At 41.3% G+C, this 20,248-nt stretch overlaps 1 protein-coding gene across 1 annotated transcript; it reads left to right on the forward strand.

The window, feature by feature from the left end:
* Positions 1-331: 331 nt before the first annotated feature.
* HSDL2 (hydroxysteroid dehydrogenase like 2) lies at positions 332-20,013 on the forward strand. Its single transcript, XM_080362332.1, has 11 exons — positions 332-360; positions 3,888-4,051; positions 5,707-5,805; positions 5,927-6,041; positions 8,451-8,554; positions 9,491-9,589; positions 14,015-14,209; positions 14,689-14,760; positions 16,058-16,237; positions 16,756-16,884; positions 17,340-20,013. Exons 1-11 carry the CDS (start codon positions 344-346, stop codon positions 17,450-17,452), a joined length of 1,287 nt encoding a protein of 428 aa, XP_080218458.1. The 5' UTR covers positions 332-343; the 3' UTR covers positions 17,453-20,013.
* The last annotated feature ends 235 nt before the right edge of the window (positions 20,014-20,248 follow it).

Genomic DNA, 20,248 nt, shown 5'->3' on the forward strand with positions numbered 1-20,248 from the left:
ACAGGACTCAAGGTAGGACCTCACCAGCACCGAGTACAGTGGCACAATCACTTCTCTATTCCTGCTGGCCACACTATTCCCGATACAAGCCAGGATGGTCTTGGCCTTTTTGGCCACCTGGGCAAACTGCTGGCTCATGTTCACACACACCCAGGGGCGCGGGAAGAGCGGCGGGACACGGCGAGACACGGCAGGATACTACGGGGCCCGCCAGCCTCGCCCGGCCGCTCCGCCCCTCAGTGCCGCGGCGGCTGCGCGGGGCGGGGCGGGGCGGGGCGGCGCTCCCCGGGGCGGTGCTCCCCAGCCCCCTCCCCGCCCCGGGACGGCCCGTCCGCACGCCGCCATGCTGCCCAACACCGGGTAAGCCGCCCCAGCTGTCCCCTCTCCTTCCGCGCCCCCCGCCCACCCAGACACCCCCTCTCCCCTCCTCAGGCGGCGGCGGCAGAGCCGCGGGGCCGGGGGCGAGCCTGAGGTAAAAGCTTTTCAGGCGCGGGAGGCTTGTCGGGGCGGGGAGCTGCGGCCCGGGTGGTGCGGTGTGCTGGGCGCTCCAGACGGGTCGCGCAGGGCGGCGCTTGCAGGCGTCTGTAAATGGACTGTATCCCGCGGGATGCCAGCGCTCCTGCCGTGGTGGGCTGCTCCGGGCAGCCCCGTCCCCGCGGCCCGGCCGGTGTGAGGGGCCCCGGCCGTCCCCCGCGTCGCGCCGGCCTCCCCTGCGCGCCCCTCGGCCTGTGCCTGCGCAGCCTGGGCTGCGCCAGAGGTGCGGGCCGGGGAGTTTCACAACAGCACAGTCCGGGAGATAAGGGGGTAGGTGGGGACTTGCAGAACTGCCGGGGATCTCCGTGAGGATCGTAGGTTTGTGTGGAGCATTTCGCAATGGAAGTGGTTGTTGGAGGACTTTGATCCAAGCTGGGTAGTGTGTCTGTAATTTCATATATATTAATTTTTCTCTCTCTTATTCCAACCCAGTACCTTCTTACCCGGCAGTCAGATTTTCTTCTTTTATAAGATCTTGGTTTAGAGGCATTTTCAGCATTTTTTATGAGCCAGGACTGCTAACAGCTGAGAAGATGAGTTGGTGTTATTTGTACCTCTATGTTATAAACAGGATTACTCATTACATTCCTAATGTATGTGGAAGCAAGTTGCTAAAAGTGTCCCTGATGTGGCCTGCCGGTTTCTGTATCAGCAATCATGCCTGGTCAGAAAGGAACCTATTTTCACTATTTTCCAAGATATGTGAGGCCACAGGGCACAGAGGTGAATTTGACATGTTTTTGTCTTATTACCAGAATTCAGCTGCAACAGAAGCAATAAAGATGCAACCCTCACAATACAGGTCATAAACAATTTTAGATAAGCACGTGCTTTAAGAACTTGTAAACTATTGGACTGCTCAGTGAATTAAGAAATAAATCCTAATCTTCTCAGCTTTCTTTGGAGAGTGAAATGCTTTAAATTCTAGGCAGTTGTTTTGGGGACACTGAGTAAATATTTCATGAAGTTGGTGCATTTGGCTTTGTGGATGCTGTCACACCAACTTGCAGAGGATAAATGAAATTTCTTGAGTGACACATGTTTAGAAGTAAAATTAAGGAAGAAGCAATAATTTTTTTTAAAAAAATCAAGTCAGCTCAATGTTTCAGAGGGGATGAAGTAAAAATTAATTTTTCCTGTTAGCAGGGGTTTGCTAATTTTGATTAACACTATTTCTGTGGGCTACAGGGACAGAATTGGAGATTGTGGAGCTAGAACTGAAGGAAGGGAACTCCAGAGAATTAATATAATCAGCGGTGATTGTAAACCTAGGGAGAAAAAGGAGGTTTACATAGGTTGGTGATGGAGTTGTGCTGAGAAAAAAACAGAAGACTTGAGGATTATGGCCAGTATAGGAAGGGTTAGAGGAGAATAGAGAGAGCATAACTGGAATGAATAGAATATGTTCCCTGACATTTTGAATAGAAAAATAATTTGGGGAAAGGAACTGAATCTGCAGCCGGACTTTTCCACATTGAATCATTGGATACTTCAGGTTGGAAGGCACTTTGAGAGGTCTCCAGTCCAACCCCTTGCTGAAAGCCACATCAGTTGAGAGATCAGACAGGGTTGTTCAGGGATTTGTCCTTTCAGGGCTTGAAAACCTGCAAGGCTGCAAACAGCTCAGTCCCCTGCTCTGTTTCCTCACTCTCATCATGAGCAGGAGAGTCTGAACTTCTCCAGTTTGAACCTCTCTTCGTCCAGCTTGAAAAGGCTGGTTGTCTCACATCCTCCTGCGCTGCACCACAGCATCCCATCAATCACCACATACGTACTGCTGGGCTGGTGCTAGGTCCCCCCAAAGCTGTTCTCCAGGCTGAGCTATCTCTCTCACAAAAGCGTTGAACCTCCAGCCATCCATGTCTCCCATTTCTCAAAACATACCTTGTATTGAGGGACTCAAAACTCATCACAGGATGTATGTGTGATCTTGTGAGTGCCGAATAGACGGGCATAATCCCTTCCTTTGATCTTCTGGTTATGGTGTTCCTACATCCCAGGCTGCTGCTGACCTCTTTCCAGGCACACTGCTCGCTCATGCTCAGCTTGCTCTCTGCCAAGTGCCCCAAAGCCTTTTCAGGAGAGCACTCCCTGGCCATTCGTTCCCCTGCCTGTGTCATTGCAGGGACTCTTTCTTCTCAGGTGCAGGACTGTGCATCTGTCCTTGAATTTCACAAGGCTCCTGTTGACATTCACCTAGCCTGTGGGGTACTCTCTGGATAGCAGCTCTGTACTCAAGCTTGTGAACCAATTGTCCAACCCCAGGGCATTTTGTCATCTCCTCCCTGTTGCTGACAAAGTTGTCAAACAGGACTGGTCCAGGAGTAGAGGTGGTACACCACTTTTTACTGGTCTCTGGGCAGAGTATGGCTTAGTAAGTTACTACTGAAACAAAGAAATAAACTTAACAGCAGAGTCAATTATACTGTTAAGCGACATTCTTTACTTTATCAGCACTGAGGAACATTGGGAATCATCCTCCATAAGTGCTCCAATGACTGGATGCTCTTGTGTTGCTTATATTCACACTATTATTGCATATTAATTGCAGTTTTTTGAAATTTTTAACATACAATGCATCTATACTAAGAATCAATAAAGTTAGTTATAATTGATTAGTTTCTTAGTTACAATACATTTATTAATTACTAGTCAAATATGAACTGAGCACTCTGCTTCTGTCTTCCACTTCTGTCATGGGGTTGTAATTTAGGGGTTTGCTTACTGCAGAACGATGTTTATATTTCTTAAAGAGAAGTGGAACCCATTTTTGGGGGCATCCATTGGATTAAATGTGGTTACTGGGAAACTGTTTAGTGTAAAAGCTTTAAGAGAAGTAATTGCCATTTCTGAAAATCAAGTGTTCTTCCCATGTGGCAGCCTGTGCTGGCATTGTGGTTTGGGACTTGAAGTTTATAGCCCTTTGAGACAGCAATTGTTTTTGTTTAGAGGGCTGTGACTATTAAATTAGAGCTGTGTAGGTTTGTCGTCTCATTAGAAACTGGGATTTCATTTCTACAACTTACTCCTTTTCTGTTGTTAGGGAATGTAGCAGCTCTGTTGTAAGCAGTGTGTTGGATCATTTTATGAAAAGTGAGAATTGTAATTGGGTGACCTGTGTAACCTTCTTGGTTTATAGTATTTGCAAACTTGGAGAGTGGTCTTACCTTCAGCAGCACTGTACTTGATTGTAGCTGTAGCTGTTTCTTTTGTGTTTAGGGGCTGTTTAGTAAAATCTTAAAGCCATTCATCTGGTTGGAAGACTGCTCTGGTTACTTTTGCATTTCAAGAATGCTGAAAGTCAATGACGCACAGGTTTTGCTTTGTTCTCCCCCTTTACCCTCAACCTTTAGGAAACTAGCAGGATGCACCCTCTTCATCACAGGCGCAAGCCGGGGCATTGGCAAAGCCATTGCTTTGAAAGCTGCCAAGGATGGTGCGAACGTTGTGATAGCTGCCAAGACAGCCGAGCCCCATCGTACGCTCCAAGGGACTATCTACACTGCTGCAGCAGAGAGTAAGTTGGAATAAATAAGGGTGGCCTTCAAGTGCTAGGCTAGGTTTATGCCCTACCTTAATTGTTACACCGGAGTGGAAAACTGCATAGACTCTCTTAGCTCCAATTCACTTTTAATAAAATAAGCTTAGTGCTCCTCTTGCCTCCCAGGAATGCTGGGAGGTATCAAAATATTACTGCAATTAAGAGATATGTGTATAGATGTGAAAATGCTACAGTAATTGAGATGTATGTGTGCAATTATTGCATTAAAAGGGTTAACTTGGCAGAAATGAAACCCCCTTGTGTTCCAGCTTGTTCTCAGTATATTACCGGGGGCTGGGGGCAGCTGAGCTTAGCTTCTGAGGGATGCCCATTAAACAAAGTGACCTCAAGTCAGCACTACAGGTCTGATCATGCTCAACAGGCAGTCCGGTGTTAAATTGAATTCACATGATTACAGATTCATCAATAGTGCAGGATCAGGTCGTGGTCATTGAATTTACGCGCTCGCACAGATTCACTAATAGTATAATATATACTGTAATTCTGAGTGCATCCAATGAGAGATTCTCACAACTAGATCCACTGATAATGAGGTTTATTAAAGCAACGGGTACAAGTTCTTTTAGATTGCCATTGATAAAATACACTGTCTGCAGAAATACACTTTATTTGCGAAAATACACTTTGGTACCAAATAGATGGATATTTTAAGATGACTGTATATCACTACTAATAGAATTCAAGCTTGTAATCGTAAGTTTCCTGAGGAAATGGTATAACCAGGTGTACAAATCTTAGCCAAAAGCGAAAAAAGAAGATAGATTCAGCCCATCAGCTGATCCCAGAAGTCTGTGATTCTGACTCCTTGACTTCTCAGTGATGGTGTCTTCCGTAATTTTTCCCTATTGTTAGGACGTTTTATACTATTTTCTACATTTAGGTGGAGCTTGAGTGACTCTAGTCATACATACCTTTGTTACTGATTGGTGTACAGTTCTTGTGGTTTTAAAAGGTATAGACTTAAAATAATTCAGAGAGCATGCTTGAGAGAGAATAGAGGCATGATGGAGGCAGGTAGCTTTTGGGATGGAGGTGTGTTTTGGTGTTATAATGAGATGATAATGAGCAAAGTTCATCCACGGAACAAATTTTGTCACACCTGCTAGCTCAGCAATGAGCATTTTGGATGGACTGGAGTATTTCACCCTTATCTGACAGCAACTATGTGCACAGTACCATCTGGTTCCTGTACCTGCCATGTACACAGAGACTGGTCACAGTATCTCCACACCGTTCCACCCTCCGTTCTCCTTGGTGCCAGCACACTGGGCTCCCGCCATATACTGACATCCAAGAACATAGGCCAGGCTGGTGAGGGGTGGGAACTGTGCAGAGCAGATTCCTTTATTCTCAATAAGTGTACCTTTGGTAATCAGTTTCAATAATTTGTCCCCTCAATTATTATTCCACAGTACTATACACATTCTCAATGTTAAGTTTTGGGTTTCGTTTCCCTGTTCTTTATACAACATGTAAAACGGTCACATTTTAAAAGTGCAATTTTCAATGCCTTCTAGAAGCATATCATTGAATGAGAGATCTCAGGAGGTTTATGCTATTTGTTCCATTTGAGAGCAAATTTTTAAATGTTTAATTTTTTAATTCTGCAGTTGAAGCGGCTGGAGGAAAGGCTTTGCCTTGTGTTGTTAATGTGAGGGAAGAAAAGCAAATCATTAATGCTGTGGAGAAAGCTGTGAAGACATTTGGAGGTAGGCTACGGTGTGGAGGAGACAGTAACAGGCAGATTGTTCGAACAAAAAGACAACAGCCTGCCTTACTTGTGCTTTTTGTCTTTAAATGCTAATGTGAAATGGCTTATTTTGAAACCAGGAATTGATATTTTGGTGAACAATGCAAGCGCCATCTCTTTGACTGGCACTTTGGAAACAGAAACGAAGAAAGTCAATCTTATGATGGAGGTCAATGTGCGAGGAACCTACCTTACGTAAGTGCTGAGAGAGGGAAGCAAAGTAATTGTAACAAAAGGTATGATGTTATCTCAGTTTTTCTGAGAAATTGTTTAGCTGACTTGCTGCCCTGGACCTGGAGTGCAAGTGTTTTACATGTGCTTACAGGAAATTGCTCAGTTAGTTGCCAGCTGATTTGGAATTAATAGTTGCAAGAATTTATTGCAAGTTGGAGAAAACAAGAACCTTATTACTGTAGTCAGTAAGTCTTCACAAGCTTCTCCATGCAGGTAGGAAGCAGAAACTCGTTTATTTCAAATGGAGCTCCAGCTTAGCTTTGTTAAATGCTGCCTGCTCTTTCAGGCAAAATGACTTAACTCTTTTCATACATCAAATGCAGCATCTTGTTTGTCAGCTTCCTTCTCATAAGCTTCTTTCTCATCTTTAGAGACATTATATAACTTAATCTTAGATGTAACTTAATGATCTAAAGTGTTATCCACCTGCTTTCAGCTAATCAGTTCTGTCATTTATTTAAATTACTATGCCAGGATTTGATTTAACAATTTCTGTGGTCCTTGTTTTGCTTATTTTTTGGACATGGTTTCAGTAGGTGGGCTCATCCTTAGATTTTTAGGATGCAGTTTAAAGTTCCTCTGTTCCAAAATGAAAACTTTGATTTTGACAGCATTGTGGTTTTTAAAAAAAGCCCTTAAAGCGATGCAGATTCTCTAATTCAGTTGTTGCTGGATGTGATCAGGAGCTTTTGTATCAAGTTTTACCTATAACAGTGTCTGTCATTCTCCTTTGTGCAGATGAATCTGATTATCGGATATCATGATTATATTCTTTAATGTTCTTTTGCTAAGAATCAGTGAAGGGATTTGCCACTATGATAGTTTAAAAACATGGTTGAATAGCAGCTTTCTGAATCAGAGAGACACGTGTGCAGCATGTAGATGGCATGGAGAGTGAAAGGGTGGAAGAATGAAAACCTCTATTTGCAGAGTGGGATTTCTGTGCTTCCACCCTGGGATGTCTGCATTTGAAAGGCTCTATGTGTAAATGGTTCTGTGTGCAGAAAGCAAAACTGGCATTCCAGAAAACACTTTGTGGATATATCTTGCAGTGGATTCCACTATATTGCTAGTGGTAAGCTCTGTTTATCCCTCACCACCCAACAGGGACAATCACTTTCTTGATGGTACCTCTAGCAATTCTGTATTAATGGAGTGTTCTTGAAGTATCTTTCCTTTGGGTGCTACTCTGCCTGGAAAAGATTAAAAACCAGGTTCTGTGTTGCTGCAGGTGGAAGACTATACGAAAGACTAATGCCTCTCAAGAGAAGTTACAAATTATTACTGCTTTTATAGATGTTAGTTGGGAAGACCTAGTCAAGCATTTCAGCCTTTTCTTCCCCTTGCTTTGTATTTTGCTTCTGTTTGTAATTTGTAGAGATCTGTTTGCAATTTAATATTGAGAAAGCTATAATAGGCAAAAAAAAAAATTGTGTGGATTTTTTGTCTGTGTGGAAGAGGTAGGGAGGATGTCCCATCTCACAGAGTATACCTGTTGATGCATTCTTGGTTCCTGTGCATTAAGGAATTGAGACATCTGTCTGTTAGTGAACCTCACACACTCCCACTGAAAAGATTTGAGACCACAGAACATTTAAGCATGTGGTAAATTATTAACTTTACTACTTTAATGATTTTACATTTGAAGGTGTCCGGTCTGTGGCTGACAGTAGGCGTGGGTTCTGTTGAAATGTGTGAATAGTAGGTCAGTAGTGTAGTCCACTGCGGTGCCATTCTCACTATGAAGCTTGATTAAAAATTCTTCAGTAGAGATCAAAAGTAAACATACACCCTACTGCTAAAAATGAAGTCAAATGATAGCTTCTTTAAAGTTATGATTTACAGATATGTGTAACTTCTAAGCTGAATGAAATAGTGAGTCGTCCAATCAGCAGAGAGTAGGTTTTTAGTTTTGCTTGGAATATTTGTAATAGCCTTTCACTATTCAATATATTTCTTCAACATGATTTTAAAGAAGAAATAGGTATGTGATCAGAAGGCAAAGCATTTATGACTAAATGATGCTTTGAACTGTTAATTTTGCTTGTTGCCACAGGGTGTTTTGTTGCACTTACCAGAACTATTGCAATGAGATTATGGCTTCTGAGCATCTGGAAGATGCTTCTGCACTATTTGGACAATGTGGTCTAGTGTAGCAGGAATGAATACTAGACTTGAGATAAATGAGCTAGGACAGATTTTTTTTGTTTTTCTTTATATTTTTTGTTTTTCTTTTATATTCACTGATATAAGAGCAGGTTCTCAGCTTAGTGTTGGGCTTTCATGTAAATGAAAATACCGGTCTGCTAGTATGGATTTTCCTGTGTTCCATAAAATAAGAGATGACTAACTTGTCTGAATATCTTTCAGGTCTAAAACATGCCTTCCCTACTTGAAAAAGAGTAGGAACCCCCATATCCTGAACCTCAGCCCACCTTTGAATCTGAATCCCCTGTGGTTCAAAAATCATTGTGGTGAGTAGCATTCAGTGCCTTTGTTTTTGTTTTTCAAGAACCATGTAAATACCTGGTGAAAAGTGCAGGAGTGCCATCCCAGAATGCTAGATCATAAATCCTTAGCACTCTATACAGACTGGCACTAATGGTTCCCGAAGTGTTTTATACCAAACCTAAAATAAATTGTTTTGTGGGAAAACACGGTGCAAGTTTCATGGCCTAGCACATCCTCTGTACTTTCAAGAATGTTTTCAAGGTGTGTGCTTTTTCATCAGACTTCTTAAGACTACAAAATATTTTCTGTTCCAAATAGAGATTGAAACCCAGAATCTATTTTCTTACCAGTTCAACTTCACATTTGATTTATTAAAGTTTAATGTTATCTTTTAAAATGGAAATTAATTTTGAGGTGGGAAAAGGACCTCATTTTATCTTGAGGTTAGTGTTGCTCATTTTAAAACTGTAAAAAAACCTTTCAATTTCAGACACTTGTTGTGTTAAACTCCTCCAGCAAGTCCCAAGGAATTTATCTTAGAATAGTTAAATGACAAGGATTTAGAAATTGCTTTATTATTTTTCTTCCCCTTTTTGTTTTGTATAGAATACTAGTTTGATTGTTAGCAGCTAGTACACCTTAGGCCTCTTGAAAAAAATGTGCTGTGTATGAAAAGTGCAACAAACCCACCATATGGCTAGGATTCAGTCCTTGCTTTTGTCAAAACATGCGTAGCTTTCATTTTATTTGTAGTGAAAAGATAGCAGACTACAGTTTGTATCTGCTGGAGGTGGTGGGAAGAAGGAGATTTTAACTCTATTAAGAGATTTTAACTCTAGGAAGATGGCCCCCTTAACTTAATTCTCCTTATGAACAAATAATTTGCTTTTTTTTTCCTTCATAATTGAAGTCCTGTTGATAGAGCATTAACTTTATATTTTTTGTACTTCTTGTCTTAGCTTATACCATTTCTAAATATGGGATGTCCATGTGTGTCTTGGGAATGGCAGAAGAATTTAAAGGAGAAGTTGCTGTCAATGCTTTATGGCCTAAAACAGGTGATTTTTTTTTTTTTAATGGTACTAAAATAGTGACTTTCTCTATTTTGTCTTCCGCAATTTGTTTTATTTGACTTTGGTTATACTTCAAACTTCTTTGGAATTGATTCAGGATACTGAGCTGTTATTTTGCTTATTCTTCGTTCATCTTGCATGGATGCTGGTTTTCATTCCTAGTTCTCACTAGAACATTGTCACTTTGATCCAAACTCATCTTCAGTTGGTTTGAAGCTCTTTCAGTTGGCTGAAGCATCTCTGTAATGTTTGGCTTGTCTATTCTCATGCACCTGGAGTTTTGGTATGGACAGAATCACAAAAGTATTGGCATGCTTTCATTAGTGGGTACTAAATATCTGTGTATGTAGTACTATTTAGAATTCCTTCCTAGTTAAATGGCAAGAGTGTAGATGGAATTGACAGGATATATACCTCTGTAAATGCAGAAATAATTTTACAAAAAAGCATTCCCACACATTTTGGCATAATGGGTCAGTAAATGGTTCTTCACAAAACCAGCTGCTTGCAATTCACAGGAAATCAAAGAGCTCTGTGGAAGAAAAACAACCTGATACTCTCACATTGTATTAATTTCTGTTTGTTGTCTATGGGTCTGTGAGGAACAGGTCTGCTGTTCGAGGTGTAGTCAGCTGTTTGCCAAAGAGACCAGTCTCTTCACCCCAAACACAGCAATGTGCAGAAATTATCCTGATGTTAAAATCAGTAAATACAGAGGGTGGTCCTGCCCTATGATGTTGTGAGCCCAGTCATTGTGTTACGGAACATTACAACAGCAGAGTTTATTTCCTTATCTAGTGGGGGGGAGTGAAGAAGGAAGAGGAAATAAAAATATGAACTAAGACCCTCTTCTGGGCTTAGTGCTCCAGTGTAAGAAATGTTTGTAGCCAGACAGTTGCAGGCCCCTTTTGACTTTTGGTGTAGAAGCTCTCTGATTTGCTTCTTCTAAAGTGAATATGAGCAAAACTTAATTATTTCAGACAGAATCAGCTGAATCTCTTTGTTCAAATGCTGTAGGTGTTACTCAGTTGTACACTTGGCTAGTATGCCTGGCAGACTTGATCCTGTTTCATTAGTCTGGATGCTTGCATCCTAAATTCTCCCAGTAAATGGATGCTTCATCATTCTGCTCACACAATGAGTTTTACCCATAGAAATATTTTGGTAAGGGATTGGCTTTTTGAATGATAATTATTCATGATAATTTTGTCACCACAAAACCTGTAGTGTGTATTTTGAAGAGGATAAGCTCTATATTTTTGATGTACTGACAGCAACTGCACATATAACTTCAAGGTCTGGCTTGGCCTCCTGGCAGGGGAGTGAGAGCTCACATATCAGGTTTTGGGTCTCTGTTGAATATTTTTATTTCTGAAGCAGTGAGAAGAAAAATGCACTTGTTTCTACATCATTGCATCTTGAGTGCTCCAGGGAAACCTCAGAAAAGTTTCAGTGGAGATCTCCCAAGATCTATCTTTGTTGTCTGGAATAGAGCCATGAAACTTGGTTCTTAAAGCTTGTAGCTCCCTAGACCTCATGCCCATCCCACCTGACTTGGCCCTAAAATGCTGCTGCTACATAGGTTTTATAACTCCTCAAAATCCTATGCATAGGAGCAATTTGCTTTTCGATTAGCAGAGGTGATATTTTGTCTACCATTTTGTGCTTTTTGGTCATTGACTGAGTATCTAATGTAAATTGTGTATGGGAGTTAGGGACAGTGAAAGAATTTATCCAGAGTATCTTATTCAGACAGAGTGATATCAGGCTGCAGACAACATCACTAATTTGACTGATTTTCTCACACGAAAGATGTTAAAAGTTGACTTGTGTCTTGTAAATGTACATATTTATATGCTGCATAGGCACATTATGTGCACCGTCCACAGCTTTCTGATTCTGCAACACCTTTCCTCTATGATTCTGGATATGATAGAGAAAACATCCACTACTGTTGTGGTTTTATGTCTCCCAACATACTGTTAAAAGCTAAAGAATTCTTCCTGCAGAGACCAACATCCTATACTAGGTCTTTATTTTGCAATGTAGGTGTTTTCCCCTGCCCATCTGTATAATTCATCCTCCTGTTTTTCATGGCAAAGGAAAATGGAACCTGGGAGTATTTGTCCACCTGCTTACTATGAGAAGATTTTCAGAGGGATGGCTAACTTTATAGGCAGAAATTATGTTAGTCTTACATTGCATAGTTGAATGCATCATTTGTTTCCAGTGTTTGCAGATGCTGTAGCATTCCAAATGTCTGTAATAGTACCAGTCTCTCAGATGTGTTCTGCTATTAAAAGATATCTATGATTAAGCTTCTCAAAAATCTGACTTGCTTATTGGGGGTAAACCCAAACCAAAAAAAGTGGTATTTTGTTTCTTACAGTGCCACTGTGTCCTTGGTAACGTGTTTGTACCTGCTAAAATAACCAAGAAGATGACAGTGCAGAAGCTGGCACTTGTTATAGAGTGCAGCTAGTATCTCTTCTCCTCAGGAACCTGCAGAACATGAGGCTTAGAAATGCAGCAAGATTCAGTTTACAAATGACAACAGTATAGTCTAATAAGTGCTTTTTAAAATAAATATTTCTCTCTGTGAGATGCTGCAAAATCATTTAAAAATAAATTAAGTTTTCTGTAAAATCGAAGGTGTGCAGACAGGGCTTTGTATTTGCTGATTCCATTATTGCTCATTCAGTTTAAGACTGTTAGAAACATTAGATGAGCAAATTCTCCAGTACAAAAAATGTTCTTTTGAAAGTTCTTTTCCAAAAGCGAAAAAAACAACTATTTTGTATGATCACCAGAGAGACAGAGTTCCAGGCTCCTATGGTATCTAAAATACTGTTGCAAAGTTCTTAATTCAAAAATCTGCTGTAATCTCATGCAAATGTGATTGGCCTCAGTGCTAATATGGATGCCAGTATCTGTTGATTAATCTGACTCTAAACATATGAAAGTGTGCTGGTAATAGGGTGCCAGGAGCTCTCCATTTATCCAAAAGTGAAAGAGGAAGCCTACCAAAAGGGCATCACTAAGAGTGTGTGTGAATAATAAAAGTTGTCCTGGGATTGAACTGGAAGACTCTTTATGTGCATTAGAGGAAAAACAGCAGTACTTTCTATGAAATAGGTGAAACAGTGTGCAGCTAGACTACGAGGTAGTGGCTGTTGAAAACCTTTTTGCTTCAGTGTGTGCCCATAGATTTATTGTGCTCCGAAGGGCAGTAGCTGACACTAACAGAGAAGTGGCAGAAACATGGGCTAGGAAAACTGAACAGATTAATGAATCCTCAGAATAGTGGAATATATTCACATCAACAGAACCTGGTAAATTTCATCAGAGTGTTTGACAGAAGTATTCTCTGAACTGCTGGTAGTTATTTAAAAAATATTAAAAAATCTTGCAGGACAGGTCACATTTCAGAGGACCAAAGAAAGGCAAATTCAGGCATGTCAACCATACCACTCAGCTTGGTGTAATCCGCAGACTTGCTGAGATCCCACTGTCTGTGCCATTGATGAAGATCTTAAACAGTACTGGTGCCAGTACAGACTCCTGAGGGACACCACATGTCACCAGTGTTCAGCCAGACATTGTGCCATTGACCATGACTCTCTGGGTGCCACCATCCAGCCAGTTCCTCATCCACCGAACAGTCCCCCCATCAAATCCATACTTCTCCAATTTAGAGAGAAGGATGTTGTGGGAGACCGTGTCAAAGGCTTTACAGAAGTCTAGACAGACAACATCTCTAGCCCTCCCTTTGTCACAATGTCAGTAGCTTCTTTTGGGGGGAAGCATAAAGAAGACTAATGGAATGGTGCAGAAGTTATTAGAATTGGTTAATAAAACAACCAGAAACTTAAAAGAGATCTGCATTTTATTCTTGGGTCTAACACAGCCTATATGTGGAATATTGAACAGGTTATTTGAGTTTTTGCTACTTGGTTTCTCATCAACTTACGAGGGACACTTTGGTATCTCATGGGAGTTACTACAAAGCTAAAATTAAGCATTAAGATTTTCAGTGTGATAGTCACCAAGTGAAATAACCTCTTAATGACTGATATGTTGTATGTTCACTTTGAGGAAAACAGTTGTCCTGTTTTCCATGTGTTAAGAAGAAAGTGCAAGGCAGGAGGGGTCATTGATAAAGGGATAGACAAATGTGACCATTATAAAAAGTCCTGCCCATCCTCCCAGTTTTTGGTTCCTTTAATAGTTTTCTGGTTTTCACTGGTGCGTGTAGAGAATTATTTGTTCCTTGGTAGTATTTCGTAGCTTTGTCTTTCTACATTTTCCTTCAGTGTGAAAGCAAAACAAAGTTTGTATACTTGCCGGAGAAATAGGAATTTAATGTTGTCAGTGTTAAAGCTTTGTTTTCTTATCCTCCAAACTTTCTAGCCATACATACAGCTGCTATGGATATGCTGGGAGGATCTGGAGTAGAAAAACAGTGCAGGAAAACCGACATTCTTGCAGATGCTGCATATTGCATTTTAACAAAACCAAAAAGTTTCACTGGAAACTTCATTATTGATGAAGATCTGCTGAGAGAAGAAGGAGTTAAGGATTTTGATGTCTATGCAATTGCACCAGGTAAAACAGATCTTTAAAATGAGAAGTTCAGGAAGGAAGTATGGAGAATATTAATACAGTTTTCTTTCTAGGGGCTCTTAAATTAGTCTGTAAAAAATTGCATTGCCTCAGCTTTCAGAACATGACTTCCTGGAAAGCACATATGAGCCCACTGAAATTCTAATCAGCAAGTGCCTATTAAATTAAAAAAAATACTTTAATGAAAAGAAAATGGACCTGCACTGTAGATGTATATATTACTATTTACCAGCTAGTGAGAGTTTTTTTCTTCTTCACATGTTTTTCATTGCAACTGCAAGAGTATTCTAGATCAGATTTTAAATGAAACAAATTCTAAACATGTTATTTCATGCTATGTCTTTCCTTCATATTATAGTTTATTTACTTCTAAACCTTGCTGTAGATTCTTACAAAATAGATTCCTGTTTGTGATGTCCAACTTTACTTGGATTTACTGTTAGATTTTTCTTCCATTTTAGGTCAGCCCCTGATACCTGACTTCTTCTTGGATGTTCCAATTGACACAGCAGCCGTGAAAGAAGGAAGATATGGTAGGGAAAGCACTGTGTGTTAAAGGCGATCATTTCTGACAATAATGAATGCCTTTTGTATTTCAAGTTGCTTTTTCTTTTCTCCCAAGAGCTTGGTCTCCACTCAAGCTATGTGGCAAAAACCCTTTTCTCATTTGGCGGGTATGATTTATGGAAATGATTCCGTATTTAAAGCTAGGGGAAGAATGTTACCTCCTGCAGGACTTTCATGTTATAAAATCAGTGCCTTATTTTGAAGGATGTTTTTTTAACCATCTGAATTGTGGTAGCATGAAGGTCACAGGTAGATATTGCTGTAAAAGATAAATAGCAACAGCACATTTTGCAGCAGTAAAAGAATGCAATGTATGGCCTCTAATGCTTCTTAGATAAAACATCCATGTTTTACACAATTTAAGTATCTCTTAGATTAAATGGAGAAGTCCTTTTTAGAAAAGCACTCGTTTTGCTTTTTCAGAATTGTAATGTGTCAAGTAGAAGGGCAACTAAGAATACTGATGAGGTGTCACAACAGTGCCAAAATAGGGACAGAAGGGCAGAGGCGTCAAAGTCTGAACAGTCCCTTTCCCTTGAAAATACTGTATGAGCAATCACACTAGGACTGTTCTGCCAGAGACACGTGGTGTGAGTTCCCTGGGCATCACAATGCAGGTTATTTGGCAGGGACTCACAGAATAGTACTAACCATTTTTTTGTATTTAAGAGACCTGTGAGACTTTCTACAATATTTTCAGAGGCTGTTCAACTTGATCAGCCTTGTAAATTGCAAATGCTGTCCTTTCTTGTTAAATGTATGTGTTCATGGCAGTATAGTAAAACTTCGATTAAAGCAGTGAGTTGATGTAGAGCTTAGAAGCCTTTGCAGAAGCATTAATGAAAATACCAATGTTCTTAGCAAGACAGAGAAGGCAGAAGTATTTTGAGGTGAAAGTGGTATTTATTAAAGACACTGGTTTTTGTGAGTGATGTCAGAAGTGTGTGGGTTGCAGTGGAAAATGATGTGCTGAGTTAAGTGTAATTAACTATGAACAGTCAGAATTAGAATTTTGCTGTCATTTATTTTCATTTTTCTTTTGACATATTAAGAAGAGAAATATATTACAGAATTACTTTTAGTGCTCTACACCTGTTCAGATTCCCAGGTGCTAAAAACATCCTTTATCAGTATTCATACTAAAATGGGAAAATATTCATTTTCCCTACTGTGAAGCTTATGTCTTTTCAAACTGAGTTCTCTGTGTAATATTTCTACATGCAGTTTTAAACTGTTTTGAGAAAAACAATGTCATTCATGTAGGAGCTTCTCAAGAATTCAAAGAGGAGAAGAAATTAAGCGGATCCCAGCCTGAAGGACCTAAGGTTAACACAGGATCTACTTCAGCCAAGCCTGTTGCAGAAACATTCAGAGTTATTCAAGGGGCAATGAGTGAAGAGTATGTGAGAACTACTCAGGGTGTCTTTCAGTTTGAATTATCTGGTAAGACCATTGCTTGTAAAACCTTCACATGCTGACACTCCTAGCGAAAGGCACTAGTGTTTTCAAACAGAAAAGCTAACCTTTCCTTGCTGATCCCAAAACAGACCACCTTGTGTTCCCTTCTGTATGACATTCCTTCTCAGAACCAACTTCAGCAGGCAGGATGCTTGCTGCTGCTCCGGGTGCAAAGCCTGCAGGCAGGCTTTGTCACTGGGTCAGTGTGACCATTGGCAGGGGTGGTCGCAGGGCCCTGTTCAAAGCACCAGCTGCCACCAGCTCTGCCGTTGTGCTCTTCTGCCCGTGTCCCTGATACGTGGTGCTGCGGGGTGCCTGCCAGAGGCTGGCTCGGCCTGAACGCAGAACGTGGGGCAAGTGGTTGCTTCTTGCAGAGCACCACTGTCTGATGTAGTATTGAGTGACTGCTTCAAATGGACATGGCAGCGGCCGTTGGGCAGGGAGGAACAGGGAGGGCACAGCGCTTTTTGCTGCCTTGTCACCTCTTTCCACTGTCTGTTTAGGTGATGAAGGAGGCACTTGGTATATTGACCTGAAGACCAACAGTGGGAGCGCTGGTTTTGGAAAGCCTCCTGTGACAGCTGATGTGTTTATGAGCATGTCAAGTGATGACTTTGTGAAAATGTTCACAGGTGAGTGACAAAGCCATTTGCCAGGGCAAGCAGAGGTATGGGTTCCCAGAAAACCTTCTGCTGATGGCAAATAGACAGCCTCCTCACTTTGTGGTCCTGGGATGGAGGATCTTTCAGTTTTCTGTGGCTTAAGTGAAAGTGTAGGATAGAACCTCTCAGATTTTTCTGAACTCTCATGTTCTGTGAAGAGCAAAACCACAAAAGTTTATAGTGTTTTCTTTTAACTAAGTATTTAAATGTTAGCAGGAAATGTAGCTTCAGAAAGAATACTGTCAATCTGTTGGAGTTCTGTTCTGTACATTTCTAATCTGTGTTTCCTAAAGTGCACAGCTTTTACAGCAGAACTCCGTAGCAATATAGTTGCTAGGTCTTGCTGTAGTGGCATTACATTTTCCTGTGCACAGGTTGTGTCCAGTTCCTTTTCATTTTCTGATGGTTCTGTTTCTTCTTTTTAGGTAAACTAAAGCCCACCATGGCCTTCATGTCAGGAAAAATAAGGATTAAAGGTAACATGGCACTAGCACTAAAGCTTGAGAAGATGCTGACACAGTTCAACTCTAAACTGTGAGGGGAAACCCTTACTAGCAGAACAGTGGCCTTTCAGATATAACCGCAATGTTGTTTTAAAATGGTTGTCCTAATTTTTCTCTAATGCAATATAAGAAGTATGGATAAAATGTGCTATTTTTAAAGAAGAAATAACTGCTTAAGACAAGAAGTTCTTTGTGATTAAACTAATTCCTTCTCAAGAATACATGTATCAGGTTGCAGGCATTTTCTTTACTTCTGCTCCTCTGGATCAATGCTGAACACCTGAAGTGGGTTTTTCCTCACATAGCTGCTTGCACACATGTCCCATGAAAAAGGTGGGGAGAGCAAGTGTCACCCTGCAGATCTGTTTCTGTGACAGAAGTGCCATGCAGAGGTTCCTGAGCTGGCTTAGAAGTGGAAGCAATATGGGCAGTTTAGCGAGGCCCTAATTACCCCTGGTAAATGAACATCTCAGTAATTCTTTTTTGCTTTCCTGAGTTTGTTACCTGCATTAGCTCTCATACTTTTTATTGCACTGAGGCTGCACAGACACATGGAGTGTAGGCAAGTTTTCTTTTTGTGAAAGGATGCCTCCATGCACACACAGACACACAAGCATGGACAGGCACACACACACACAGTCCCCTGTCCCTGACTGTTACAGACAAGACGCTTCCTTCACAGCCCCTTCATGTTGCATTACAAGGGTTAATCTGCACCGCCACAGCCCACCACTTCCCCTTCCTTCCCTTTGGCTGGTAAAGGTTGAAGCTCTCTAGTGAAAGCTCACGTCCCCACTGTGTAAGTGGACAACTGCACACATGGTCTGCAACTTTGTGTGACAGCATCTGCAAAGCCAGATGCACCCGCCTCATAAAATATTTGTTCAGTGTCCCTGTCAGAGACTGAAAAGATAATGGCTCAAATGTTGTGGCAGAAACAGTTCATCCAGCTGCAGGAGATGGGACATTCGGGATAAGGTGAATTGCGGTTTACACATCAATGACAAGCTGAGGAGCCACAAAGGCTGGCTGGCTGACACAGGAGGTGGGGCACCTGCTGGAGAGCTGGTAGCTCCTGTCTTCTGATATGCCCAGCATGGCACTAATGGCAAAGCTGAGACCCTTCCAGACTTTTCCATCTTTCACAATCACCCCCCAGTGATGCCTACACAAAAGACCAAAGATGATAAATGCAGGCAATCCAGATGACTGTAGGAGTCCACCTGTGCAAGCACTGGTGTTGCACACCCACCATCCTGAGCACCACTCCACCCATCAGTCTCACCGCAGGAACTGAACAAGACACGGGAGGATGCTGCACATCACTGGATCCAAGACTGTGATCCTAAAAGTGGAGCCATAAGGATGGTGAAATCTCTCTCTCTCTTTCCTGTACTTATATTATTTTGCTTTCTTTTTCATAAGTAATATAATAACAAGATTTACAGCCCTACATGTGCCACAAACTTTTTTATGTTTACCAGTTGAACCTAAAATAACATAAATCCTTCTGCTACCAAATAATTTTCCAGTTGGGCCAAGCTGCAAAATAAAAGCCTTTTGTTTACAGTATTGTGTACACAGTTTTCCAACCAAGGGGATGCATGAACCTGCGTCACCACCTCCCCCACCCATACCTCTGGGTGGGACGTGACAGTCCCCAAAAGACCTGCCTGAAATTTAGAGCATTTTACTCTCCAAAGCAAGCTGAGAAAACTTGCAAGATTTATGATTTATTTCCTAATTCACTGAGCAATCCAATAGTTCACAAGTTCTTAAAGCATGTGCTTATCTAAAATTGCTTATGACCTGTGTTGTGAAGGTTTATTGCTTCCATCGCAGCTGAATTCTGATAATAAGTGTAAGAAACAATTATTCTGCAAATATAATAGGCTTGGGCAGGATCTCTAAGCAAAGCAATTTTTGTAATGATATTGCAACACTGGGTGTTCTACCTAAAGGTAGGCACACCTAATAGGACAAGAAGCCCCTGCTTATATCTCCCCAAAATCCCAGCCACAATTTCCCTCCCCTGTTCCCCATTGGTTGGGTACTTGAGGGTTTACAGACTATCCTGACACACATGATACCCTTCCCCTTGTCAATCTATTTAAGATATGGATTCCTGGTACTTTGGCTACACTTCCCCCTAAATTAACTTATCAATACAGGTATCAGTATGTATACAGGTATCAGTATATATTCCGGGAAGAGACTGTGTATTACATTAAGAATTCGTAGTCTGATGTCTCTCAGTCCTTCCCCCGTGCTGGGGTCAGGTGCCAGGTCCTCAGTTATGTAAAAACAACAGTTCTTCGTTAAATGTTCCTTACAATTAGAAAATGCCAAATTCGCTTCTATGCTCCGCGGTCTCAGGGGTCCTTAAAAAAATGCAGAGAGGTTCATCTCCCAGCAGACACGCAGGTCTGGGGGCACAGAGGAGGGTGGGCGGCCCCCATGGGACGGGGCAGCACTGCTGGGCTGTGGGGCTGCGCCCAGCTCAGCGCCCAGCTCATGCCCTCATCTTGCTGGCCTGCAGCCTCCGTGACTCTCAATGAAACTTATAATTGTTAGAGAAGAAACAACTCAGCCTGATTGCGATCCCCAACAATGAACATATTTTTCTTAATAATTTGCTAGAATGATTAAAATAAAAACAATGTCTCAAAATTCTGATGTTTCAAGGATAATTTTTTTTTATTCTCACTTTTTCCTTTGATGGCAAACTGTTCTCTGTTACTATGAGGTGTAGCCTAATATAACTTTATTTCTTATAATACTGTCTTTGAGTTACCTGATGTCTGCTGAGATGTGAGTTCTGATTCCAGGAT

The sequence above is a fragment of the Nesoenas mayeri genome (genome assembly GCF_963082525.1).
Source record: "Nesoenas mayeri genome assembly, chromosome: Z".
Classification (NCBI taxonomy): Eukaryota; Metazoa; Chordata; class Aves; order Columbiformes; family Columbidae; genus Nesoenas; species Nesoenas mayeri.

Coding starts and splice junctions, on each gene's coding strand:
- HSDL2 (XM_080362332.1), top strand. Junction 14,761..16,057: donor CGTGAAAGAAGGAAGATATG/GTAGGGAAAGCA, acceptor TCATTCATGTAG/GAGCTTCTCAAGAATTCAAA. Junction 16,238..16,755: donor CTTTCAGTTTGAATTATCTG/GTAAGACCATTG, acceptor CTGTCTGTTTAG/GTGATGAAGGAGGCACTTGG.